General features: G+C 44.0%; 1 protein-coding gene across 2 annotated transcripts in view; it reads left to right on the plus strand.

Annotated features, from left to right (window-relative positions):
* Positions 1–27,220, plus strand: part of SYNPR (synaptoporin) — a 207,827-nt gene that overhangs the window by 114,421 nt on the left and 66,186 nt on the right. Inside the window, exon 1 of one of the 2 annotated variants that reach the window (XM_048488508.1) lies at positions 9,119–9,417. The exons of the other annotated variant lie outside the window; for it this stretch is intronic. Coding sequence (XP_048344465.1) covers positions 9,394–9,417 — 24 coding nt within the window. The 5' untranslated portion in view covers positions 9,119–9,393. Of the gene's footprint in view, positions 1–9,118; positions 9,418–27,220 lie in introns of those variants that run through there. 2 annotated transcript variants of the gene reach the window in all.

A 27,220-nucleotide genomic window follows, 5' to 3' on the forward strand; every position in this document is an offset into this window, starting at 1 on the left:
CAACCACTGTGTTCTGACAGATGACACCATAATGATTTTTAAATGAGTTGTTATTCTGGGCTTTGTGGAACATTTAGCCACAGTCAAATAATAGACAATTGATTGGCTGGTCAGTTGCCTAGCATGTCAACCCTAGTGTGGACTGCAGTTATTCCTTTTTTTGCACCCCGCCCCCCCCCCATCCCACACACGCACAAGAACACAAACTGAGAACTGTTATTACTATAGATTCCAAATCTAAAACATCCTGAAACTGAATGGGATAATAGAAGGATAATAGAGGGGGAAAATACATCTGAGACTGAAGCATTTGAGGCAGGAAAATGGTGGCATCTGCACATTTACTACACCCGTTATCCCTTACCTTTGATTCTGTATTCCTGCTAGTCAGTTCTTCCTGTAGATCTGTTTCAACCACAGTATCCCATGATTGTAAGCCTTTCTTCCCAGGTATCAAAAAATACAGCGCAAAAAATTTCCATTTTAAAAAGAAGTTTCAAATTCTATTCTGAAGCCAAAACAAAACTTTCAAATCATAATTGAAAACTCAATCATCAGGATGCATTCCACCTCACAGTTGTATTCATTCCCTTCCCTCCCCCTTTCAGTGAGGATGCCAGGGCCCCCCAAGGCCACCTGGCTGAGGCTCAACACAGCAGACTTATACCCTGTGAGTTCCCCTCCTGTTTTCCCTTACTTCCACCCTTCCTTCCTCCCCCCAGATGACTATCGCAACCCTCTGCCAGAGTGAGACCAATATTGGCTCCCCGTTCTTAAAGTTGGAAGTTGAGGTTCTTCATTTCAATGTGTTCTGAGGATGTCCAGAGAGAGCAACATGCACCCCCTCACAAGCAAATTGCTCTCAGTCTCGATTCACTCCCCCACAGGGCTGCTGCAGTTGGGATCCGGTAGGTTCTTCCTACTTTTAGGCCCACAACTCCCCCCCCCCCCCGCGCCGCCTCTTTCTGCCCTAGGGCTCCTCCCATTGGGTTCCTTCCTTTTGTTGAATGCCTGCATCCCCTGTGCCTGATCCATCAAAAACAGCCCATGCTCAAAGCACCAAACCCAAGGGAAGTCCCATCTCTTCCTCCTCCCTGAGAGGCTGCATGCAGAGGGAGAATGGAGGGAGGCAAAAGAAATGGTGAGTGTGCAAGGGAGGGCAGAGTGGGTTCCACATCCTACAGAAAAGAACATAGCAAAATGATGGTAGGGAGGAGGTGGGTGGGGTGGCCACTTTCTGCTTTTTTTTGTCCTTTTTGACTTTTTTCCTGTCTTTCACTCTATCTGTTTTTCTTTCTGTCTTTTTTATTTTTTTCTTTGTCTTTTTGTCTTCCTTCTTTTCTATCTTTCTTTCTGGCATTATGACTTTCTTTCAGACTCTCTCTTCTTCTTCTTCTTCTTCTTCTTCTTCTTCTTCTTCTTCTTCTTCTTGTCTCAGTACCCCCTAGACTCCACTGGCCAACTGTGGAGGCTATGCTTTCTTGGGTAGAAAAATCTGGGGTGGGCAGGGGTGGGGAGAGAGATGGCAAATTCCAGTGCTTGCCCCAGGCACCATTTTCTTTAGCTATGCCCGTGCAGTTCTCTAATCCAGAAACAAGAGGTCAAATTATTGTCTTGGGTATGCTGATTCAACAGCATCTAGTGCAGTAGGCTTGCAGAACATAGTCCAATGTCTCCCTTGGGCTGAATCTTCTCTTGAATAATCTTTTTAAAGTATGATGTGCATTAAAGTTTATTTTGAGATCAGTCTTTGTTTTCCTCCGGCTTTGATGTTAAACCAAACTACATAGTGATCTACCTTCAATAAAAAGAATGTTTAACTGCAGAGATAAGACTGTCCTGTGGTTTCTTAAAGCAGATTTACTCAGTAGTCTGAGCAGTGAACTATGTTAGCCCTGGATCTGTGAGTGGGATGAAGGGGTAAAGCAATGAACTGGTCTCATTTTTATTCAGTTAATGCATGTGAAGGATCACAGGAAGCAAACTGGTTTCAAGAGCTATTTTGCATGACATTTGGCTGGATAATTTTAGATCCCCTGTCAACAAGCAAGAACTGCAGATTTGAAAGCACCAGAAATCAACAAGCCACAGATACTGTTGACCCTTAAGTTATTTCACACTGCAAATGAGAGAATCATGGCATCACTGCAAGTAGCAGAACCCAAACAAAAGTAACCCTAGTCAAAACTATCTATTTTCCTGCTACTTAATGGTTCTATTCAAAAGTCCAAACTGGGAATCAAAGAAAACTCCTTGCCAGTATGCCTGGAGAAGGTCCCTGGGAAGGTAATAGGTTGGATGCATTCCAACAAGACTGAGGTGTTACTGGTCCATTAAGACGCTGCTTGGAGACTGTGAAATCAACCTGTGGTGGAGGTGGTTGTATTTCATCTGAAGAAACAGTTTCATAGCTTGGGGGTAGTATTGGATCTGGTCCCAGGTTGGAGGTTCAGTTCTCTTCCAAGGCACATTGTGTTTTTAATGAAATCTGGCTGGTTCACCAGCTGCAACCACTCTGTGAGAAGCATGATACGGCCATGGTGATGCATTCCCTGATTACATCCAAGTTAGATTACATAGCCCCCCTTTTTTTGTGGGGCTGCCTTTGAAAATGACCCAAAAACTTTGATTAATCTAAAATGTGGCAACCAAGCTACTTTCAAAAATTGGTTGGAGGATTCATATCATCTCAGTATTTACAGATGTGCACTGGTTATCTGTCTGTTTCCAGGCACATTTTAAAGTGTTGTCTCTTAGCACCTTAAACAAATTGCTGTCAGTCTCGATTCACTCCCCCAGGGCTGCTGCAGTTGGGATCCAGTAGGTTCTTCCTACTTTTAGGCCCACAACTCCCCCCTCTGCCTCTTTCTGCTCTAGGGCCCCTCCCATTGGGTTCCTTCCTTTTGTTGAATGCCTGCATCCCCTGGTATCCTGGTATCCTGACCTGACCATCTCCTGCTCCTGACCATCTCTTCACATACTATCCAGTGTGCCTGTCAAGCAAGCCTTGCTCTCTGTGCCCCTGCCTTCAGATATGAGACAGGTAAAAACTAGAAACGGCATTTTCTGTGATGGCACCTCACCTCGGGAGCATTGTCCCCTTTGAGGCTCACCTGATGCCTACTTTACTTTCTTTCAAGTTACAAGCCAAAACACATCTTTTTACCCAGTCATTTAATTTATCAGGTATTTAATGGTCTGCTTCTATTTTATGGGTAGTTTTTATTTTGCTTGCATCCAGTGCCTTGTTTTTAATATTGTGACGTGGTTTCAGTTGCAAGTTACCTCTAGCAAAGTACTGAAGAGGCAGCATTGAAATGCCCTATGTAAACAAATAAATTGCAACAGGGGGGGATTTACTTCCATATATACATTAGAACTCTTCTTAATAAACAAGAAATTGCATTTGTCTTTTAACAGAAAAAACCAGCAAAATATGTTGAATTTTGCACTTGTTTACAGTCTATTTGTGGCACTGGGCAAAACTGGTCTCTGACTAAACAGAACGATGCCATACAAATCTTGTAAATAAATATATAATACTGTTAGTTTGGGCCTTGAAATGAAAACCGAATCATTATTTTTTATCCTAAGATTTGATTTGGGTGCAGAACCTCTAGTACGGACTGGAATTCTGCCACCTACAAGAACCTTCTCCTTGTTCATTTAAATTAAAGAACTCTGCATGCCAAAAGAATATTGAGTCCCTCTCTAGAAATAAATGGGAAATTCCTCACATGTGCGAATCTGGGTACATTTGGATCTTTGGATGTGGGCCAGTGCATGCAGTTTGAAAACACCATGTTTATATTCTGAGGCGGAGCTGGTAAACTGCTTTGTAACCCGGCAAAAACAGCAAATTGCAGTTCTGGTATCTGGCACAGTTGACCAGTGTAAGATATATCTTAGGCTCCATGTAAGACTACCATAGAGATGGATTGTTGTTACACTGCAGTTTCCACACATGTTCATGATACATAACACTCTCTCAGTCAGAGCTAGGCAAAGGTGGGGGAAAGCTCATATTTTCCTATTACCTTACTGCCCATTTTTTAAGCTGATAAGAGCCATTCTTTGAGAATGAGAAGTTCAAATTTCTGTTAGCTTTTTGTTTGTGTCACAAAGGGCTCTTGGGATGATTCTCATGCAAGCGTGCCCTATGAAATGGTGCGCTGGGTCTGGACTTAGCAGACAAGATCATGACTCTGCCGTGGAATCATGTGCCCCTGAACAAATCATTTATGCTCAGCTTCAGTCCACCATCTGTAAAATGCAAATAAATGGCATTCCACACAGAATTCTTATGAGGTAATCAGTTACTTGTTCTTTAATTGCTGGTGTTATTAATCTACTCTAAGGTTGATTCTGCACTTGCGTTATCGACCTAAGTTTGAGCTGCGTTCGACCTAAGTGCTCCGCACAACCACTGGGATCGACGTGGTTTAGTACCAGCTTCGCCCTGTGTAACCGTCACATTTCCGACTCCAGTTGGGAACTACTACTTTTTCAGGGAACCACGCTCGAACTCAGCTTGATTCCAGTAAAGTGCAGAATCTCTGGTGCCAGGAGTCCCCCATTCAGCCAATCACAGCTGAGTGTTTCGGGCATGCGTACAGCTAGAGAACAGCCGCGGCAAAAATCGCGCCTAATTTTTTTCCCCCTCTTCTTTCTTGAGTTCAAAGCGATGGCTGGTGGCACAAACGGCGCACAATTTTCGCGTACCAATGTAAGCGGCCAATCAAAAAACACCACCTTCGTCCCTTCATTCCTGTGGCAGTTTTTTTAATAACGTGTGTGGGGATAGACGGAACATGGCCGTAGAATTGGAACAGAGCAGCGAAGAGGCACAGGATGATTCCACCCTCCGAGCTGGGATCAAGCTGGTTGCAGTGGGGAACAACAATGGCTTCGACCTAGGTTAGTACCCTTCTCAGGGAACTGGATCGAACCTATTTTACTCATGTGCGGAATCGCCCTAAGTCCTTGGTCTGAGAAACACACAATTCTGTAAATTTTTGAAATATAAGCAATGCAGTGCATTCAAATATATGATAGGAGTGCTGTGTGGTTTCCGGGCTGTATGGCCGTGTTCTAGCAGCATTCTCTCCTGACGTTTCACCTGCATCTGTGGCTGGCATCTTCAGAGGATCCTCTGAAGATGCCAGCCACAGATGCAGGCGAAACATCAGGAGAGAATGCTGCTAGAACACGGCCATGCAGCCCGGAAACCACACAGCACCCCAGTGATTCCAGCCGTGAAAGCCTTCGACAATACATCAAATATATGATACTTTTCTTGTACATCTGACATCAACTTCCAGAGACCATTTTTGCAAGAACTTGTGTATGTATGAGAGTATCCTTTAGAACCATCCTATGGGCACAAAATATTGTGCTTTAACCTGACTTTAATCATACATTACAAAGCCAATTTCATCTTGCTGTAAACTTATGAGACACGTTTGCAAACATTTGTATTCATAGCTAGGTATACATTTTAAACATCTATTGTTTACATCTAGAAAATTAATGTGAATAGTTACTGGGTTGCTTCTCTTCACTAGTAAGCCTGTCGAAGGTATTATCCATGACATTATTTTAGTCTTGCGGCTATCAGGAGATTCAAGGTCTGAATTCATCCCAACCTCCATTCAGATCTACAGCATTTAGATAGTTTTAAATAGGTACAACTTCACAGAACTTGCCACTCATACCATAGATTATGGTTCCCAAACATGGTGCCGGATGGATATTTTTAGAATGTGAGCGGGGCCAGGTGAAGCTTCTGTCTAGCAGTGTTTCTGATGGAGATCTGATCAGCTGTGCATATTTTTTAAAAAGTTTGCTTTGGTAGCAGCTGCTACCATAAAACAAGGATCTTCACTGAATAGCTGAATACAAGCTGTGTGTAGGCAAGCAAATATTTTAAAAACGATACATTCATTTTAAAAGGCTTCCTGTTAAACAGAGCTTCTTCTGAAAAGCTGAAGAGTTATGCCTAACCTCCCTCCCTAACTCTTCCTTTTGTAGCAGCCATTTTGTGGTTGAACCTGCCACCCTGTGTCAGAATTTCAAATGTGGCCACTGGCTCTGAAAGGTCAGGAACCCCAACCATGCAAAGGTTACCCATTCGAATCCTTGCCAGCCAGAAAAGAGCAGTCTTACAATAGTTTTGTGAATGGTTGCATTCAGAGGTGGAATCCAGCAGGTTCACACAGGTTCCCGAGAGTAGGGTATATTGGCCTTAATTATTTGTGCATTGTGCCAGAGGAGGGGGTTACCACTGCGATATTGCCCACGTAGATTTTTTGCCTTGGTGCTACGCCCCTCCTCTCAGCAGTAGCGTGCAGAACTTGAAGCAGTCTAGCAGGAGGTGCACCGGTGTGCGTGGCAGCCTGCGCCTGCATGCATTCGTTTCCTGCCCAAGGACCGGCGCATCGGCTGCGTTCTTGCCACAGCCCCGCCCAGGAATGCCCCACCCTGGAATACCCACCCCCGCCCCCATCGTGCCCTGCTCAGCCCCATTGGCGCTATGCCACAGTTTGAATCCCACCACCATGGGAACCTGTTACTAAAATGTTTGGATCCCACCACTGGTTGCATTGCACTAAGGCTACTGAGGAGACCTATAGGAGGACTGGAAAGAATAATGCTCATATGTCACACAGCAAACCAACTCCTTCATGTTAGTTTAGTGCGGTGTCACAGAGTCTTCATCTTCATATCATTCAACTACAGTGGTGGGCAGCCCCAACCAAACCCAGAGGTGGCGGGATACAGTGCCGCTGTGGCGCCACCCCACCACCTCCAGTAGAGCTTTCCAGCAGCACAGCAAACTCAGGAAAGCCCTCAAACTCCCCCACCACCAGAAAGCCTCATAAGATTTTAAGAACATATGCCACCCAAAGGGTGGCATTCATCTGAGCGCCGCTGCACTGTGCAACTGGCCTTAAACCCCAGGATAGAGCCAAGTAACATCAACTCTGCCCCTGGGAAAGCCCTGGCCCACCCTCTCCCATACTGCCACCAAATCAGGATGCCAGTGCAGCCCAAACTTCCAGGTTTGCAGCAGGATGCATGGCTGCCAGTGTCTCTGCCTCCTCCGCGGGGGTAAGTGCCCTGCGGAGGGCAAATGAACTGGCACAACTCAGCGCCACTCTCTACAGCCCTTTCAGCCCCCCTCCCCTTGGATGGGGCTCTAAAACACACTCGCTAACATGAATTAGAATCCCCATCCCACAGAAATATATGGGGAAATTACCTTTAACCACTTTGATTCTTAGGTCATTTGGATGAAATTATTAGGAAGTCGCCATCTATTTTTCAACTTTTTTACTATTCTAGGCCATATTAGGTTAATTAAGAGACTGTTTAGTTTGGGACTGGTATATGAATTATTGGCTGATTCCGCATGGGCCAAAAACAGCAGTGTGAAAACGGTGTGAAAATGGTGTAAAAGGGTTTAAAACAGTGTGAAAGAGTTTTTACTGTTTTCACACCATTTTCACATCGCTGTTTTTTGGCCCATGCGGAATCAGCCATTGTTATGATATGGTGTTTATTGTGGGTTTCGCTTGCTGTGTGAATTGTGGTTGGGGTATTGTTATGTTACATTCTTGTTGCTACTGTTATCTTAGTATGAAATGTTATGCTATTGCCGTTTTATAATTTTTATACTGTCGTTGCTATGAAATGCTATATCAATGTTGTTGATGTTGTTATGAGTTGTTTGGGTTGGTGTTAGTTGTTAACCTGATAGTATTATTGATCATATTGAATTGTTGGTTGATTATGGAGCTAACGAAATTGGTATTGCCATTATGCCTAGCCCTATTGTACTGTACCATGATTTGCTTAGTTGATTGCCTTGTATTATGATGTTATTGATTTTCTACTACGTTGTGCACCCCCCTGAGCCCTTGGGGGGGTGTATATAAATTAAATATCAAATCAAAAAATCAAATCAATAGAATAGTCTTTAAAATAAATTCCCTGTAAGGGCTAACAAACACCCTTTATCCACTGTAAGTATCATTCTTTTCAGATGTTATAATCAGTCAGACTAGATGGGCATGCTACCCGTTATCTTCCTGATACGAGCAGTCAACCTGTTGTACAACAGACACAATGTACATTTTCACCATGCTTGTGCAGCTATGATATGTGTGAACGGCAACACTGAAAATCCCAAATAGTCAGTTTGTGCATACTGAACATAAATTCAAGTGATACGAATGTGAGTTGCCTCGTTCACACAACATGCCAATCATTCATATTGGAAGGCTTGTAGGTAGAATGCGCTTGCATTGGTAGGCTGCTGCTTCTGTGAGTGTAACATCTGAGAGGAATTTCTGTGGTGTATATAGGGTCAATACGAGATTGCATGCATAAAATGAATGAGGTAGACCATCTAAATGGATGACTGTTAAAAAAAATCTCTCCTCCCCGCTGTATTCCTTTCCTTCCCAAGTAGGTGAATCCTGAAGCAAAGAGAATCTATTATTCCTTCCAGACCAGCAGCTCCCAACTTCCCCTACAATGTACAAACCGGATACCTTGTTCTTGTATCCTGTACAAACTCCCCAGTTCAAGCAAAGCGCATTGAGCCAACTGTGAGTGCTCTGGCCATGCTGATACACAATTCATCGAAAGATGCAACGGCTAGACTTCTACACCCACTGCCCACTGAGCCGCATGTGACCTGTCTCACACCTGAGTTATAAAAGATGCTTGTGAAAAGCAGTTGTGGTTCCCGACTCTAAACCTTAGATAGTGTTCCCTGTCTGAGATGTCCCCCCCCCCCAGTTGATCAGCGCTCTGTATCAATGCTTTGCAAAAATCCATCTCTGTGCTCCAAGGCAAAGTTTCTGTTACCTGTGCTCCTCCGTGTTTCTTCTCAAATGCACTTCACATGGCTCAGAATGAACATTCAGGCTTAACACGAGCTCAAGACTCTAGGTTTCTTCCCTATGGCAGCCTGGCATTTTCGACAAAGCCAAATAAGGCATTCACAGTTCTGAGTAACAAGCTTTTGCATCTTGTGGCAGGCAGCAGCGAAGTGCAGCTCGCAAAAGCAGTCAGGGGCTCACCAAGGGAAAAGTATTTGATTCCTGTGCTGAGACCGTGTATAGTCATTGTGTAATAATATGAGACCATTTTCCCACCACCACCACCTCCCCCTTGCAAATAAGGCAGTGGCTGCCGCCTGATTGGTATATCATCTCTTTTTCCCCGAGCATTGATTTTTCTTGCTCTCCTTTTATTTGCTTCATAAAAAGCCGGACAGGAGCTGGTGCTGGCTGTTGAGGAGCTTTAGGGTGCCTTTCTTTTTAGCATGCGCCTACCAGTGTCTTCTTTCAGATGAGGGAAGTTGGATTATAAAACCTTTTGTAAATGTGTATGGTGATATTTGCTCCGGTAAGCTAAACAAAAAAACATTTCCCCTTGCAACTGTAAGTGCAATGTTATCGTCTAATTTTGTAATTGTGAGCTATTCCTGTCAGTGTGTCTCTGTGTGTGCACTGTGTCCTAAACTGTGTATAATTTGCATGCTTTTCCTCGATGATATTTGCCAGTTTTGCTGTTTGGTGTAGGGGAGAGAACTGTCTACAGTGAACTTAGTTCCAGAAACTGCTGGGATTTGTGTGTATAAGTAAGAAATTCAGTCAACTTTATTTTCATTCCTTGTTGGATCTTTGCTTCAAAAAAAACCAGGTGTTTCCAGAAACAAGAGAATGCTTTTAATGATAAATTCATACCGAGGAGTAAAATTGGATTTGTGCGGTGATTTTATAAAGAGGCAATAAAATGAAAGTGATTAAGTGCGGGTTTCTGTTGCTGCTTGGGTAGGTTTTGAGCAAAACAAAAGAAATAGTTAACTGTTAATGGATCTATTGGCAGAGCAGGTCAATAGTAGCTGAGAGGGGCTGTTAACTGGACGGACTATCTCTGTAGCCTCCCTTCTGTAAAGCAGAGATATATTTTATTCACTCAGCATTACATTTTCTGTTTGCTGACTTTTCCTCTGCAATTACAGACATTCTTACTTTGCGCAACGTTCCACCTGCCATAGAAAACTCACACAAAGGGCAGAACAGCCACAATTCATTTTAAAAACAACGCAGTACTACTCTGTACAATTCCCAGTGTAATCAAGCTATAGTTGAGCAAAGCTTGTTCAAGTGCTGAGTTTGCACGGTAGAATTTTTTGGGTGTGCAATGTGAAATTGGTAATAGTTCAGGTTGTCATTTTTAATACTTACTGAAACTGGCCATCTTTGATCACCACTCTTTGAAAAGTCTAGGAAAAGTCTACTAATCGTTCCAGGCTAGGAACAAAAGTTCTCTTAAGGTCATTTCGTGCTTAGCTGTTATTGATCAATCGGTCATATTTTCTGCTGTGATATCAATTGTCCAAAATAGGGAAGAGGCAAAGCCAAGGGGGGGGGGGGGGGGGATAAGCAGAGTTACTCATTCCAATGAAAGTTGAAAACCTTGTGTTCAAAATTGTTAAGGCTTAAGCTTCCGAATGGCCACGGGGAAATTGAGCAGTCATTGCCGTTGTTCGGGACTTCTTTCTTTCTTGCTAAACAGCGTGATCTCTAAGCACTTACAGAAGAGTAATTGATATTATAGCGACCGTTTAATAGAATCGGAAACTTTGCATAAAATAGTGCGTGCCGTGGAGTGTGCTGTGGACAATGAATGATGTGTTCAGTGACCTCAGTTTCTGAAAATTACAAGGTGGAGTATTATTGGACTCCAGTATCTTGCTACTGTTGTCCAGGGTATTCTAACATTCAGCATCCAAGACATAATTTTACATATAATAATTGGAGTCGGGAAAATCTTGGGGCCTCAAAGATTTGATCCTGGCGTCCAGAATTCTGCAATATTTTTCCAGTTTTGATTTTAAACCTTTGAATGCCTTTGGATTCAAGGTTTTTACATATGACCAATGAAGTTAGAGAGAGGAAAGGAAGCATGGTACGTCCTGATCTCATCAGATCTTAGAAGCTAAGCAGGGTTGGGACTTGGAAGAGAGACCGCCAAGGAAGACTCTGCAGCAAAAGACAATGGCAAAGCCTCTCTGCTTCTCACTTGCCCGGAAAACCCCTCACTGGCGTTGCCATAAGTTGGCTGCCACTTGACAGCACTTTTCCCACACGCAGAATGAAGTCAGGATGGTTTCGTACATCCCATATGAAAGGGATCACCAATCCAGTTTGCTTACAAACGATTACTGCCCCATACCCTTCTGGATTTCACTGGATTATCTGAAAGCAAGTAGAGTGGATGAGTCTTGTGAACTGAATGTCTAATTGAATTTTAGATGGTTTTTTTGGATAGGGTCCTTCTAAAGCCGTGCTATGAAAATGCACTTTAGCGACTTCCACAACCCAGCATTTACGACTTATTACAGGTCATTTGAAAACACTTAGGGTGTCTGTCATGAAGTGATGAATAGAGAGTTCCCTGGAACTAATAGCATAAATGATAGGGAGAGGAAGCAAAGGGGCAAGGGCTTGGCAGGGCGCATAGTGGGCGCTATATATGGTTGGCAGTCTAGGAATACTGCAACTATCAAGGTGGCTGAGTAAACCACTCATGAAGTGTTTGCCCATTTGGTGAAAGGCAGGGAATGGACTCTGATGGGGCCATTTTTAACTTCCAAGAAAACGATAGGAAAATTGTGCTCATTCGGGGACAAATTAGAAATTGTTTCCCCATTATGCAGACATGTTTCAGATTACACATTGTCCATCTTGTTGATTTGTTTGGTCCCAGCAACATGGTGATTGGGTGTATTGTTGAAGGCTTTCACGGCCGAATTCAACTGGTTCTGGTGGGTTTTCTGGGCTGTGTGGCTGTGGTCTGGTGGATCTTGCTCCTAACATTTCGCCTGCATCTGTGGCTGGCATCTTCAGAGGTGTATCACAGAAGGAAGTCTGTTACACACCTCTGAAGATGCCAGCCACAGATGCAGGTGAAACGTTAGGAACAAGATCCACCAGACCACAGCCACACAGCCCAGAAAACCCACCAGAACATGGTGATTGCCTGTGGAATGACAGGACTTTGCTCACATTTGCCATTGTGGCTTGGTTACTGCATACAAGTTTTTTGCCCCACCTTTTCCATCATATGCAACTCCAGTCCTCTAGTTAGACAATTGGACTGATGTTATTTGCTACCCAGGATAAAGTGTCTAATGAGCTATGCTCCCACACTGGATACAACTTGTGCTGAGTACCTCTAGCATGTGCATAGTATCTCTAGCATGTATCTGGAAGTGACATTTTAGAAGAAGAAGAGTTGGATTTTTATCCCCCCTTTCTCTCCTTACTCAAAGGGGCTAACAAACTCCTTTCCCTCCCCCCCCCACCAACACCCTGTGAGGTAGGTGGGGCTAAGAGAGCTCAGAAGAACTGTGACTAGCCCAAGGTCACAAAGCTGGCATGTGTTGGAGGGCACAGGCTAATCTGAATTGCCCAGATAAGCCTCCACAGCTGAAGAACGGGGAATCAAACTCAGTTCCTCCAGATTAGAGTACACCTGCTCCTAACCACTACGCCACTGCTTCTCTTACCTGTGAAGCCCTTTTGAAAGTCAAAAGTAGACCACACTTACCAGTTGACTACACTGGCACTTTATATGTGGATGAGGAAGACACATGGTCCAAACATGTAGCTTCCTCTGTTGCACTGAATTTGGCCCTCTGCCATCATATTGGACATTTTTTGGCATTATACTGAACCTAGCCCTTTTGTTTCTCTCTCTTTTCCAATTATAGAGCTCAGAGGTGTAGCGCCAATGGGGCGGGGTGGGGCCCGACTCCCTGGGCAGAACCGTGGCAGAGGTGTGGCCAGGCTGCGGAGGGGTGTGACAGGGACATGACAGGGTGGGGGTACTGTGGCAGGGGTGCAGTGCATGCACGCCAGGTGGAGTTTCCCATCGCTCCACCCCTGATAGAGCTGATCTGGTGATAAATTAACCCCATACAGTGGAGAGCACAAGGAGGATGTCTGTCACCTTCCAAACCCCCTCCTTTTAATGCCAGTAGGCATCCCTAGATGGGTATATCATCTGAAATTATGCAAATATAGTCAGAAACCTTCACAACTTTGCACACACTGAATGAAATGATACAACACTGCGTGGATAACCGCTGGCATTGGAGGCATTGCAAGTATACTGGATAGGCAGGAAAGTAAAGTGGCCACTCCCTAGCACAGGTAGGGTAATAAATAATCCAAAGTAGCATATAGTCAATACCTTTCCCCCAATTTTCCTTACATTAGAAATCATCTTGCAGCCTTATTGATCAACTGGATTCTTCCAACTTTCTGACAGCACTAAGATTTATTTAGATCACCATGTATTCTGTACATGGAACGCTTACCTTGGGGCTCTTTGCTGCACAGTGAAGTTGTAGTGGGGTCTTGTCACATTTCTCCATTTACACATGAGGAGGCACTCCACAGCTTGCTTGTTAAACTCTCCAGGCTTCTGCTGTTCCTAATTCTCTTAACTCTGCCCGGCAACTCACTCTTAAAGGCACACATTCTGCTAAAGAAGGGGACCATATCCTAGAACTGATATCCTTCCCCCTTTCCACGCACACACATACTTTGTGCTGCTGCTGTTTCCACAGGAGGAGAGAGAGGTTTGTTATTTCAATATTCCTTCGTATTTTGATATTCCTTTATTAGATCTATAATTACTTTGATAGATCTAATATGGTACAAATGCCTGAAGTTGAAATAAAGTTTGTAAAAGCCCTCCCGATCATCAGGGAGGCTGAAAGTAGAGTGGGGGAGAGGGGGTGGAGTCAAAAAGATGCCCTACTTGTACTATCTATAGAAATGCCAACTTGTCCCCTGAATGTGAATGAGTACTGGACCACCCCCACAAACACTCCCTGCCACCCCTGTAGTGCATGGGGATAATTCACACTATCCTTGAAAGGGGGGCACTGTGTGTATGGAAACATTGGGTGTATATTGGGACCAAGCACCCTCTGTTATTATTATATCAAGATATTGATATATCAATATGACAATTTAGAGGTTGGTGTGTTTTGACTAAACCAGCATGGTTGAGCTTTTCTTTGACTCCCCCTTGCTGGCTACTGAAAGATGCTGGCAGGATAACTAGGAAGCAGGAAGGAGTTGCAACATGGAAGGGAGGGAGAGGGGGAAGGTGTGGATGGCAGTGCAAGGAAGTGGGAAGGGTGACACTAGGTAGGCCGTCTGTGGGCAAAGGGAAGATACCAAGGGCAAAGCTGTGCTCACCAGCAAATCTGCCTTGTTCTGGCGGGAAAGCAAATTAAAGTCATGCTAGAAGCGATGTGCCTTGCTGCGGAGAGAATGGAAAGTGAATGTGAGGCTTGAGGAAATACATCTGTACAGCAGACATCTTGTGCATAATCAGCCATTTTTTTTGCCAAGGTTGACCATATAATAGAACCGTGTGTGTGTGTGTGTGTGTGTGTGTGTGTGTGTGTGTGTGTGTGTGTGTGTGTGTGTGTGTGTGTGTGTGTGTGTTAGAGCCAGTGTGGCATAGTGTATATTGTGTCAGTCTAGGCTGTTTGAGATGTGGGTTCAAATCCCCACTGACCAGTGAAGCTCACTGGATAACTTTGGACCAGTCCTTCTGTCTCAGCAAAACCCTCCTCACAATCATTATGAATACATACTGTGGGTGGAGAGCCATGTACACCACACTAAGCTCCTAGGTGGGAAAAAAATGGATAGAAGGATACTACACAAATTGCCATCTTTTGCAAAAGTTTTTCTGCATCTGTTACTCATGAGAAGCAGCAGGACCTTTCTGGGATATCAAATTCCTGCACACTGGAAATTTCTGTTTCTCAGCCACCCATCCCAGCTTTTGAGATTACAAGGCATTAACTTTTAATCCTGTCTTTGAAACTTTAAGCTAGCAAATTGGTTTTTTTTTAAGATGAGCTCTTTAGGATGGTGAATTCTGCAACCAATTGTGTCGGACTAGGATCTTGAAGGCTTGGGTTGAAATCCTCATCCAGAATTGTAGCTCACTGAATATCTGACAGAACGAGCTTTGACTCATGAAAGCTTACACCCTGAAAAGTTCTGTTGGCCTCTAGGGTGTTGCTTGGCTTGAATTTTGTTCTGCTACTACAAACCAACTCAACTGCCCACCTGAAGCTATCTGCAATTAATATTAAATTCACTGAGTAGAAACAAGCCCAGTCTTGGTAGGGAAAGATTTGTGCTCCACAAGTAGTGTTTTTAAGTGGGCATGCTTCAATACATTTTCCAATAACATTCTTGATTGTGTGTAAACCCAATTCGGCAAGGTGTTGGACAGCTTCATCCATTCTTAACAGATGGGCACAGGCGATTCATTAGCTTGAGTGATTTAATCCAAAACGGTTGGCGGATCAGGGTGACAGCGTTTCCTAATTAAACGTGGTCTCGGTTGACATCACTGCAACTAGTTGGGAAAGAACTCTGCTGACTCATAAGAAGCTGGTCTAAGGTTCTTTGAATGAAAGTGTCTGGCGGTGATGCTGCTGTTACACATTGATGGCTTCAGCCTTGACTTGAAACTTGTTATACAGGAATGTAGACCAGTTTCCTTTGCAACAATGTGCAGTCATTTTTTCCCCCTCCTTGATACCTTGAACATCCCAAATTGTTTTCAGGTAATAAAAGCCCTGGTGTGATGTCCTTCTGTGTCCTGTCTTCCCATCCAGTTGTTTGTTGCTTGTTACGGCTTCCATTTAGAAGGAGGGTTGGCACGCATGCCAGTCATTTGCCTGGTTCAGTATGACAGATATTGTGAGATATTCCATAAAGGCAAAAATGCAAGGTGGTGGTGTACTTAAAAAAAAAGGTGTCATATATTTGCAAAGGCAGTTGTGAGAGCTGCCTCATTCTTAGTGTTGCAACAGCCTAGTGCAGGGGTGTGCAACCTGCGGCTCTCCAGAAGTTCATGGACTACAAATCCCATCAGCCCCTGCCAGCATAGCCAATTGGCCATGCTGGTAGGGGCTGATGGGAATTGTAGTCCATGAACATCTGGAGAGCCGCAGGTTTCAGACCCCTGGCCTAGTGTAAATCTGGGTGCAAAGGACCTGCTCACAGTTAACGGTCTTTCCTCTGTCGTGCCTGTTTCTATTCTCTTCAAAAACTACTGCCTGTCTCCAGTTCGTAATTAATGTTTCCGAGATTGGAAATAACTTGAAACAATTGCATAAATTAGAATATACAATCCTTTCATGGCACAATTCTACCGCTGGTTCTTAAACATGGGCTTCCCTGATTTATGCCATTTTTTTTACAAACATAAAATGCTTATATCACAGTGCCCCACGTCCCCTTAGTTTTGAAATTTTGAGCTGAAATGGTGCATTGGGGCAGTTTCAGAATATTTGGTCATTTAATGGGTCAAATACTGTCAAATGAATGAAAGCACTAATTTGATTAGGCCAAAAAAGTATTTTCATAATCGAATGTTCATACTTATGTTAATAACAATAACAAATTGGTTAAGGGAAAAAGTGTCATCAGTATACAGCATGATTAACTACCATGGGTGGTCCTAGGCCATGACCTTTGACCGTTTCTTTCCTTGATTGGACTTGCCTGCAATTATAGCAAGTAAGCGGTATGAGACGTATTGCATCATTACTTTGCATCATTTTCCCACTGCAACACTGTTCAAAGACTTTTCACCCATTTATGACAGGGGATGAGGGTAGTGGACAACCATGATGCCTTGAATGCTGGGGGGAAGAATTAGGACTAATAAAAGGAAACACTTCTTCACGCAATGTGTGATTGGTGTTTGGAATATTCTGCCACAGGAGGTGGTGATGGCCACTAACCTGGTTAGCTTTAAAAGGGGCTTGGACAGATTTATGGAGGAGAAGTCAATCTATGGCTACCAATCTTGATCCTCCTTGATCTCAGATTGCAAATGCCTTAGCAGACCAGGTACTCAGGAGCAGCAGCAGCAGAAGGCCATTGCTTTCACATTCTGCATGTGAGCTTCCAAAGGCACCTGGTGGGCCACTGCGAGTAGCAGAGTGCTGGACTAGATGGACTCTGGTCTGATCCAGCAGGCTCGTTCTTATGTTCTTATGAATGATTTAAATAAATGACAGTATAGTCCTAGCCCTATTGGGTGGCCTTTGGCAAGAAGCAATATTGCCAGTCTCATCCCCACCGTTGTATTATTATACTGACAGATGCAAAGTGATTCAGAATGAGTTTTCCTCCAGCAGGTTGGGAACAAGCTGAAGCTTCCCTCTTTCCCATGTTGCTGGACCACAGTTTTCGTCCTGGCTGATGCAATCTCTCCAGAAGCTGGATTAAAACTGGCAGATAAAAGGGTCGTAGCTCCTGCCATATGAGTTGCAGCCAGCCTTGTTGAGTGGATCCACATGTCCACACATGGGCTAACTCTTTGCTGTCACTGACTTCAGATAGATTGAGGGAGAGGTGGTTTATATCTCTTTCCCCTCCACCCCCACACCCAATTTTCATAGTTTCTTCCCATTGATGTTTTTTTTTGCTCTGTGTTGTGACACTTCCAGAACCTGTGAATGGATTCTCATTTTTTTTAGCCACAAGAAGGCAGAAAGAGTGAATCATTTATGTAGCGAATAGCAGGATGTCAGGATCAATTGCCGAGTCCTGTTATCACCGAGCTATTCTGAGAATACACATTCCTCCCCAATCTCCCATTGAACATCACCACTGGACAGCCCTATGGAAGAGCCAGTTCCGGCATAAAAATGTCCTCTATGGGAGATTTTTCAAGTTATTGGCTTGGATACAAAGTAATGTGAATTTTTTTTTTCAGGAAAGATCTGTGTAGAAAATACAAGATTTCTGCCATTCTCCTGTTCATAAATCTTTCCAGAGAAATCCATGTGGATTTTGTTTTCAGTTTAATATTTTACATCTTAACATTTTCTTTCATGAAGAGAATCCCAAGAGCATACACTGGGGAAAGGGTTATGGCAGAATACATTCTTGATCTTTGCCTTTCCCTACTAATACCTGGCAGGTATATTAATGCCCTGACTTGGATAGCCCAATCTCAGCAGATCTCAGCAGCAAAGCAAGGTGAATGACATAAACAAGAGCAGCAAAGAAACTCTACCACAAATGTTTTTAAAACATTTTGGTACTACTGTTGCATTGAGATTGAGACTAGGAAGGGAAGCCATAAAGGAGCTTGAAAAGAAGTGCAAGGATGAAGATGCCAGCCACAGAGGCAGGCGAAACGTCAGGAGAGAATGCTGCTAGAACACGGCCACACAGCCCGGAAACCACACAGCACCCTGGTGATTCCAGCCGTGAAAGCCTTCGACGATACAGTGCAAGGATGTGTCACTGGCAACCAAGATCAAGTTAATTCATGCCCTATTACTATGTATAGGCATGAAAGCTGGGCAATGAAGCAAGCTGACAGGAAGAAAATAGGTTCCTTTGAAATGTAGGCTCATTCCGCACATGCAGAATAATGCACTTTCAAACTGCTTTCAGTGCTCTTTGAAGCTGTGCGGAATAGCAAAACCCACTTGCAAACAGTTGTGAAAGTGGTTTGAAAACGCATTATTTTGTGTGTGCAGAAGGGGCCGTAGTGTAGGACAAAAGTGTCAGAGATACCATGGACTTTCAAAAACCCCAAATGAGTGGGTTCTAGATCAAATCAAGCCTGAGCTGTCCCTAGAAGCTAAGATGACTAAACTGAGGCTGTCGTAATTTGGTATCATAATGAGAAGAATCACTAGAAAAGACGATAACGGAAAGGTTGAAGGCAGAAGGGAAACAGGAAGACCCAGGATGAGCTGTGTTGACTTTATCAAGGTAGCCAGCCAAGACCTGAGCAAGACTGTTAATGGCAGGACCTTCTGAAGGATCTTGATTCATAGGGTTGCTGTGTGTCGGAAGTGATTTCACAGCACTTGCACACACAGTACTACTGTGACATGTTGCCGTTTGTGGCCATTTCCCCAGTTCTCTGGGGTTAATGCTGGTGATTTCTCTGCTACGATGCTTGTCGTTAGTCATGACACAAGTTCTTCAAAGGCCAGGTTCTTAGTTTATATTAAGAAGACATAAAATTAAGTATCCTGCCTCTGGTTCAAAACATTAACATGGCATCCTCCCATTGATTTTCAACACAGTGGAAACAAACGTGTCTGTGAGATCACACCTGCCACACTCAAGGCCTTTCCGCACAGCAAATGTACAGCGGGTTGCAGTTGGGATAAAGTAAAATATTTTCCTATTTTTGTGTTTGAATCCATCTGTGCAGGCAGAGATTGGAGTCCACGGTATGAAGGCAGGCTGCTGTCGTGCCTTCGTATGGAGGCGCGTCTGGGTTTTTTTTCATTTACCTCCCACCGATGCGTAGTTATACAGGCATGAACAAATGAGCCCCCGCAGCCATGCTGATGTCTCACAATACCACGATATGACCATCTACACCACAGGTGTCAAACTCGTGCCCCTCCAGATGTTGTGGACTACAGTTCCCATCATCCCCTGCCAGCATCATGCTGGCATGGGATGATGGGAACTGTAGTCCATAACATCTGGAGGGCCACGAGTTTGACACCTATGATCTACACCTAAGAACATAAGAACATAAGAACAAGCCAGCTGGATCAGACCAGAGTCCATCTAGTCCAGCTCTCTGCTACTCGCAGTGGCCCATCAGGTGCCTTTGGAGCTCACATGCAGAATGTGAAAGCAATGGCCTTCTGCGGCTGTTGCTCCCGAGCACCTGGACTGTTAAGGCATTTGCAATCTCAAATCAAAGAGGATCAAGATTGGTAGCCATACGCAGATGTAAGCCATGAATTTTTTTAAAAGGAACGTGCAGCTGATCAAGCACCTCCTGCCTGGCCATTCGCTCGCAAGCAGCTGTTCATTTGCGTGCGGATGTGTGGAGACCACAACATATTAGTTGGAAAAGTAATCGGCCGCAGCCCAAATTTATTTAACATATAATAATAACCTTGAAGCTGGGCGAGCATAACACAGCACATCCTGACCCCCAGGCAACAAGCTGCTGAACCTGGTTATAGGGCAGCCCCAGCTGACCCCTTGGCACATCCCCCAAGGGAACTGGAACAGGAAGTTACTAGGTGCCACGTGGACGCAAACCCACTTTGTGACACCCCTTCCTGCCGGGCAGTGAGCTCTCGGCGTGGCCCCAAGGCTTGCCTACACAAGATCATCACCACCTCGGACCTCATAAGGAGGCCCCCGACATGGGAAGGTCCAGCACACAAGCTACTGCCTTCCCAAATAGGATGTGCTCTTATGCCCAACCGTCCAGTGAACTGCGACAAAGCATAACAATGAAGAAGCAATACAAGAAACCTTATAATAGGGAGGGATGGGAGGGCCTTTCCAGCCGCTGGCCTCGAAAGAGGCCGATCTCTGCCGGCACAGCCTTTTATAGGCTGGCTGGCCCCCGTCACGTGCCGGTTCCCGGCCACGTGACCGCCTGCTCGGCCGGCAGAGGGAGGAGGCATTCCACTCCTTCCTCCCCCGCCGCAACGGCGTCCCCAGGCTGAAGCCTGGGACGCGATTTATTGCCTCAAATTCCTAGGCAGTTCATGCAACATCCCTCTCTTCAGAACACCACTGATGATAAATGGATTCCGTTCCAGCATCAGTCCTCACATAAACAGAGAATGCCCCCAGAATATTGCAGCACACTTTACCCAGTGAAAATTCAATATCAGTGTGTTTTACAGTAGGATGACTGGAAATTACCCTGCTCAAGAGCTAAAATGGAAAATGTTCCAAGAAAAGGGACAATCCAATACCAATGCTGGGTCAGACTAAGTAGCCCGCAATTACCCCATCTGGCAGGGCAAAGTTATAAAACTATTACAGGATTTTTCAAAAGACTCACGAATTGTGCAATTTTAAATTTAAAAAACCTGGTTTGGAGGAAATAACATGGGGCAGACTCATTTTAGGGGCAGGATCGGTGTGAAGTGTTCCCCCAAAAGTGGATTTTTCCCCATTCTAAACCCGTGTTTAGTGGCCTGTACGGAGTGGGCCCCATATCCACGTTTAAGCATGGAGTAAGTGTCTAAAAGATCAGCTTACAAAACCTCTGTATGTGCTCACTGCAAAGAAATCACCTGAATTCTTTGCTGTGATCAGACTCTACCCATTTCCAGAGGCGGTTGAGATGCTGCCTGCAAAACTGTGGCTTCTTCGTGTTGCAAATGATTCTGACAGCAGGATGCTCAAAACAGCTCAGCAGCGATGACGGGTAGCTCCGAGGCCCCACATATCCCGTGCCCACTCAGCCCCAATTTACATGAAGTATATTGAGACTCTTAACAACAAAATGAAGCAGGGGGAAAGGAACCACGTTACCGATGTCAATGCTAATATGCCGTACTGTGCACATGCATCTCTTAAGCTTCGACGAAAGATTTTTTTTTAAAGTAACAAAATGATCAAGTTCTTCAAAAACAGGCACTATATAAAGCTAATGGAGAAGAATTAAGAGAGACTAATGTTCACGGGCACGATATCTGGCATGTTATGGGACTTGGTGACTTCATTAATTTAAAAGCTTCTTGGACTAAGTGCATTTGAAGGTCATCAATGAACAATTTAGAGTATACATAATTGAGTATCATAGAAAGACTGGGAATCTTAGCTATAATAATAACGTATAGTTTACACAGTCATCTGGTGTGATTTTGGAAGCATAGTTTTCTGCTCCCTCTCTCCTCATTCGATTTCCCTTGGAGGTTTATCTCCATCAAAGGTAAATACCATGAAGTTCTCCTGACAGTCATACTTCACTCATTCTTCAGATCAGTTCATTTTCTGCTGTATATAAGAGCCAAGAAAATTTAACATAAGGAAGGATGCAGCTAAGCTGAAGGCCAGTATAAAGCATCATTATGACAAAAAGAGAAAGATAGGCCTTTCCCACATACCGCACTTAGCCGATTTCAAAAGTTTTTCCGATCCCATCATTTACAACAAAGTATGCCCGCACTCCCCTCCTCCAAATGTTGTTTCCTGGTGGCCATTTTTTTTCTTTTTTCACCCATGCACTGATTTGATGGTCCCAAAAATGGGGGGAAGGGGGTTTAAAAAGGTGAGAAACTAGAAATTGCATGAGGAGTGAAGCAGAGGTGAGGGACAAAAAAATGGTAGCAGCACAAGCCCAAAAGGGTGACTGCACAGGGGGTGTGGCGGGAAACAAAAATAATTTCAAGTATGATCGCACTGTGAGAGAAGCTAGCTTGGAAACGTTTCAGCAAAAAAAATAATAACACAGTTAAAGTGTTTTCAGAAACACCAGAGAACAAATTGCTTGGAAATGTTTCCGGAACAAAAGTGGGGGAAGGAACCATGCGGAAATCCACAGAGGAAGCATTTTATTATCACCCTGGAAGCTTTGTAAGCGGCGTGTGTGGAAAAGGCCTTAATGAAAGTATTGGAACTGTACTTTCTTGTGGTCTCAAATGAACCTTTCTTGTGGTCTCAAACCTTTCTTGTGGTCTGTACTTTCTTGTGGTCTCAAATCAACAGTGAGGCAAGTAGGGCCCCTTCCACACAGGCAAAATAATGCATTTTCAAACCACTTTCACAACTGTTTGCAAGTGGATTTTGCTATTCCGCACAGCTTCAAAGAGCACTGAAAGCAGTTTGAAAGTGCATTATTCTGCATGTGCGGAATGAGCCTAGGACTTTATGCATGCAAAACCGGGGTTCTGCCAGTGATCTGTGGCCCCTCGCTTAAGTGTGTATGTTTTGTGTCATCAAGTTGCTTACAATGTATGGTAACCCTATGAATCAACCTCCTCCAACACATCCTATCATTAACAGCCTTGCTCGGGTCTTGCAAATGGAAATGTAACCTACTTATGTTTAGCCACATCAATCTCCATTGGAGACCTAGGAAATAATATATGACAGCACCCTGTGGCTTAACAAACAAATATTTTGCTTAAAATTAACAAACCTTTAATCTGAACACAACTTTCTATCATTTAAGGATAAATAATAGTGAACATATAGTGAGCATATATATACAGCACAACTCCATTGTACAAAATCTTCAGTGCTTTTTAAAGAAAAAACACTCAGAATAGTTGCCACCACTAACAATGTCCAATAATGAAAAAATAGCAAGAAAGTCCAAACTATCAATCAAGCAGGGCTTCTTTCTCTCATCTGGCCTTCTGCATCTGATGTAGCTGCTGCAGGTCTTTCCTCAATTTGGGCCTGTAAAAAAATAAGCAATTCTCTCAATTGAGCTGTAGGCCTTCCTTCTACTGCAGGCCAGATCAACTGAGGAGGGTGGGGCCCTTGCAGTTGGTAATAAGTAAGCCAGCTTACCAACTGCACATGATCAGTGAGCTCTTATCCCCTGGGCCCTAAGATCCAAAAAAAAAAAACCCCACTAAAATGGCTTGGGTTACAGAATGCTGTGGTTTTCTTTATTGAGTCAATCCATCTCTTGTCTGGTCTTCCTCTTTTCCTGCTGCCTTTAACTTTTCCTTGAATTCTTGTCTTTGTCAATGAGTCTTATCTTCTCACGAGGTCACTTATATACAGATCTATAAAGCTAAAGCATTGAGTCAGTGCTTTGTAGTGTTTCCAGCTGTGCAGTCCTAATCAGAATTATATCTTTTTGAGACGACTCCAGTGAACTTAGAGAGTTGTATCTCTATTTAGGATCACACTGCAAATTTCCTTAGAACTAAAGACAGGCAAGCCCTTCTCCCTCCACATTCAAGGCTACCTTTAGTGACTGCACAACCAGTGGTGGGATCCAAAAATTTTAGTAACAGGTTCCCATGGTGGTGGGATTCAAACTGTGGTGGAGCACGATGGGGGCGTGGCCGGGCATTCAGGTGCGGGGCATTCCTGGGTGGGGCTGTGGCAAGGACGCAGCCGCTGCACCGGTCCTTGGGCGGGAAGCACGCAGGCGCAGGCTGCCATGCATGCCGGTGCACCTCCTGCTAGACTGCTTCAAGTTCTGCGTGCTACTGCTGAGAGGAGGGGCGTAACTAAGGCAAAAATCACATTAGTAACCCCCTCTCGGCACACACAAATAATTAGTAACCTACTCTTGGGAACCTGTGAGAACCTGCTGGATCCCACCTCTGTGCACAACACAGGATTTTGTTCTTTGTAGGATGCAGGACTCAGATGCTTTGGGCATCTGATAGTATAAATGTTGCCTTCATAGTATTCCTGTGGTGGTTGTGATCCTGCCATTTATCAGATGAAAGGAGAGGAGAGGGAGCCTGTTGATAGAGTCAGGCAAGAGGCATTTACCCTGAACTTGACAAGCTGCTCACATGAGAAACATTAATCACCCAAATGTGATGAGTCCAGATTACCTTTAAATATTGTGTCTGCAAAAAGACTGCCAAATGTCACACATGTCTTCTCTGTTGGGCGGGATTGCTTATAATTATATATACAGCTGGAGCTCAGTGGCTCTGAATGAAATTAACCCCAAAGAAGGTTGATATAAACCAAATGCACATTTTCATATTGGTCTTCCGCGGCATGTGTCTAGGTAGAACTGAGAAATCCTAAGTGTATTTTCTCCTAATTGAATCTAATGATGGAGTATCCTCTTGCTGCTGCTTGAGTTGAGTTGAGCAGCAGTGGCGTAGGAGGTTAAGAGCTCATGTATCTAATCTGGAGGAACCGGGTTTGATTCCCCGCTCTTCCACCTGAGCTGTGGAGGCTTATCTGGGGAATTCAGATTAGCCTGTACACTCTCACACATGCCAGCTGGGTGACCTTGGGCTAGTCACAGCTTCTCGGAGCTCTCTCAGCCCCACCTACCTCACAGGGTGTTTGTTGTGAGGGGGGAAGGGTAAGGAGATTGTAAGCCCCTTTGAGTCTCCTGCAGGAGAGAAAGGGGGGATATAAATCCAAACTCTTCTTCTTCTACTACTAGAACCTCTAACATGAGCTTCCTTGGTGAATGACAGCTCAGTGTTGATGCGTGTACATTCTTGCTTTGCTGCATGGAAAATGGGTGGAAAGGCATCATATACAATTTTCTGTCCCCGACTTTCTCCAGTTCCTCTCCTCCATCCTGACCCAATTATTTCAAGGGTTGCAATAGTTCTGAAAGTACTCTAAGTACCCCTTGGTTGTTGATTAAGTATACTGGTGAGTACACAGAACTGGTTCAAAAATTCTGGATATAGTCACTAGCCAAAGGATTCTTTGCACTGTTATTCCTAACAATCTCTGTAACTGAGACATGATGGCTTCTTCTGAGGACCTTCAACACTCTTCTGGCATGTGCTGAACATGACCAGTAGAGATTGGTACTATTTAATATTTCCTGTGCATTCAGAGTGGGAGTTTTAGGGGAATGTACACAATTGCTTAGAAGAGGTACAAACTCCACTCTGCCACTTTCCAGCTTAGACACAGCAGTGCCTTCTAGAAGCCGCATGCTGTCAAGACCAGGTTCCTAGCAATGGGTTCTAGTCAGTTCATAGCAATGAACACTAGTTAGCCAAGGACCACGAATGAAGTTAAGGAAAGGCCCAGCGGCCACTATTGTTACAGTAGAAATACAGATCCCACTGGGTGTGATTCCATTGTTAAACTAATGGAAATTCCTTGAGCTCAAGGAGCCTTCATCAAACCTAATCAGCCTTATCTCAATGTAAATGGCACTTCCATTGGAGAAAAAAACCATTGAAGTTGGAAGAAGGCTTCAAACTTTGCTCATGTCACTGAATCATCAAGCAGGGGTCAGAATCACTGGAAAGTCAAAGAGAAGCAGAAGCCAAGACTCTGTCAAAATGTTGGGCAGCAGTCAAGTGATTAGAAAAGCCAGAGGTCCCTACCTAAGAAGCAAGAACTAAGGCTGCACTATATGGGAGCCAAGAAAGCTAAAGCAGGGGAGTAGGAAAGATACTCACATATCCCCCAACAAGGCAGTAAGCCTGATGACTGACCAACAAGAGTCCACAACCTTTCTTTGAGAAACTATATTGCTTCCCAGTAAAGGGAACCACTTCCTGTTACAGGAAAAAAATATTGTGGTTCATGAGATGGAACAGCAGACTTCCTCCATCGCCAGTTCAAGCCCACAGGGCTTGAGGCATAGGCTGACCAGCTCCAATCTATTGTACTCCTTTGACCAAGAACAATCACCCTCCAAAAAACTGTAGTTGTTCCCCTCCCACAAAACAACCCTAGTGTAGAGCGGCTCTGAGAATAGTTTCCATTTGACAACACTTTAGACAGCAGACATAACATTTGATGGGCCTTCACCACATGCAGGGCCAATTGTCTGTTGCATCTCCACACACCCCTGGGTGAAAAGCTGTACACTGTGGGCCTGATGCCTGTGAAAAGGGGCTTTTAGAGATCAGAAAACAGATGCTCAGTGTCATCTTAAAGACCTGCAGTGTTTATCCCGACATGAACTTTCATGAGTCAGAACTCACTTCTGACGTTTATCATCAAACCTCTTGTATGGAGTGCTGCCCAAAGCAAGCACTTCTTGGCAACCTCTAAGTTGGAGCCTGCGACATTTTAGCTGACCCTGAACTCAAACTTCAAAAGCTTTTCAGATCAGCAGCCAAGAATTGCTTCCTTCTTTCAGAAGTAGTTATAAAGTATAGAAGATTTTTTCCCCCTTCTCGTTATGATAAGCTTTGCAGATATCTGCATCTTGTGCTAAATGCTATTTCTTCTAACAATATAGATGGGGAGCTTAACCATAAATGTGAATAATAAGCAACAGTATCACTCTCCTCCCCTGGCGATGGTGTCAACCAAATATGGGTCATGCAGAAGATGAAAAGGTCTTTGCAGAATAAACAAGTGTGCATATAATTTAGCAGACATGTCCTGTGATAGATAAGTAGTGCCAGCTTTTTTCTCCCTTGAATATTAATCCAGCTTTGATCATTAGCATTCATAACGATAGAACTTCCTCCACAGACCTAAACTCATTTGACTGTGTGAAGTGAAATTCCCCTTTTCCCATAACTGGTTATCTAAATGATCCACATTTTGTGAGCATCGTTCGTAGAATCCTATGTTCTCACAACCCTATAGAAATCCCCAATTTTCAGCGCCTAATATCCTAAATGTCCCTTGAGCCATATGGATTACTACAATTACATGGCTAGTTAAGGTTACAAAAATGGAACTGTATTGTATGTCACCTC

The sequence above is a fragment of the Sphaerodactylus townsendi genome, linkage group LG03 (genome assembly GCF_021028975.2).
Source record: "Sphaerodactylus townsendi isolate TG3544 linkage group LG03, MPM_Stown_v2.3, whole genome shotgun sequence".
NCBI classification, from domain to species: domain Eukaryota; kingdom Metazoa; phylum Chordata; class Lepidosauria; order Squamata; family Sphaerodactylidae; genus Sphaerodactylus; species Sphaerodactylus townsendi.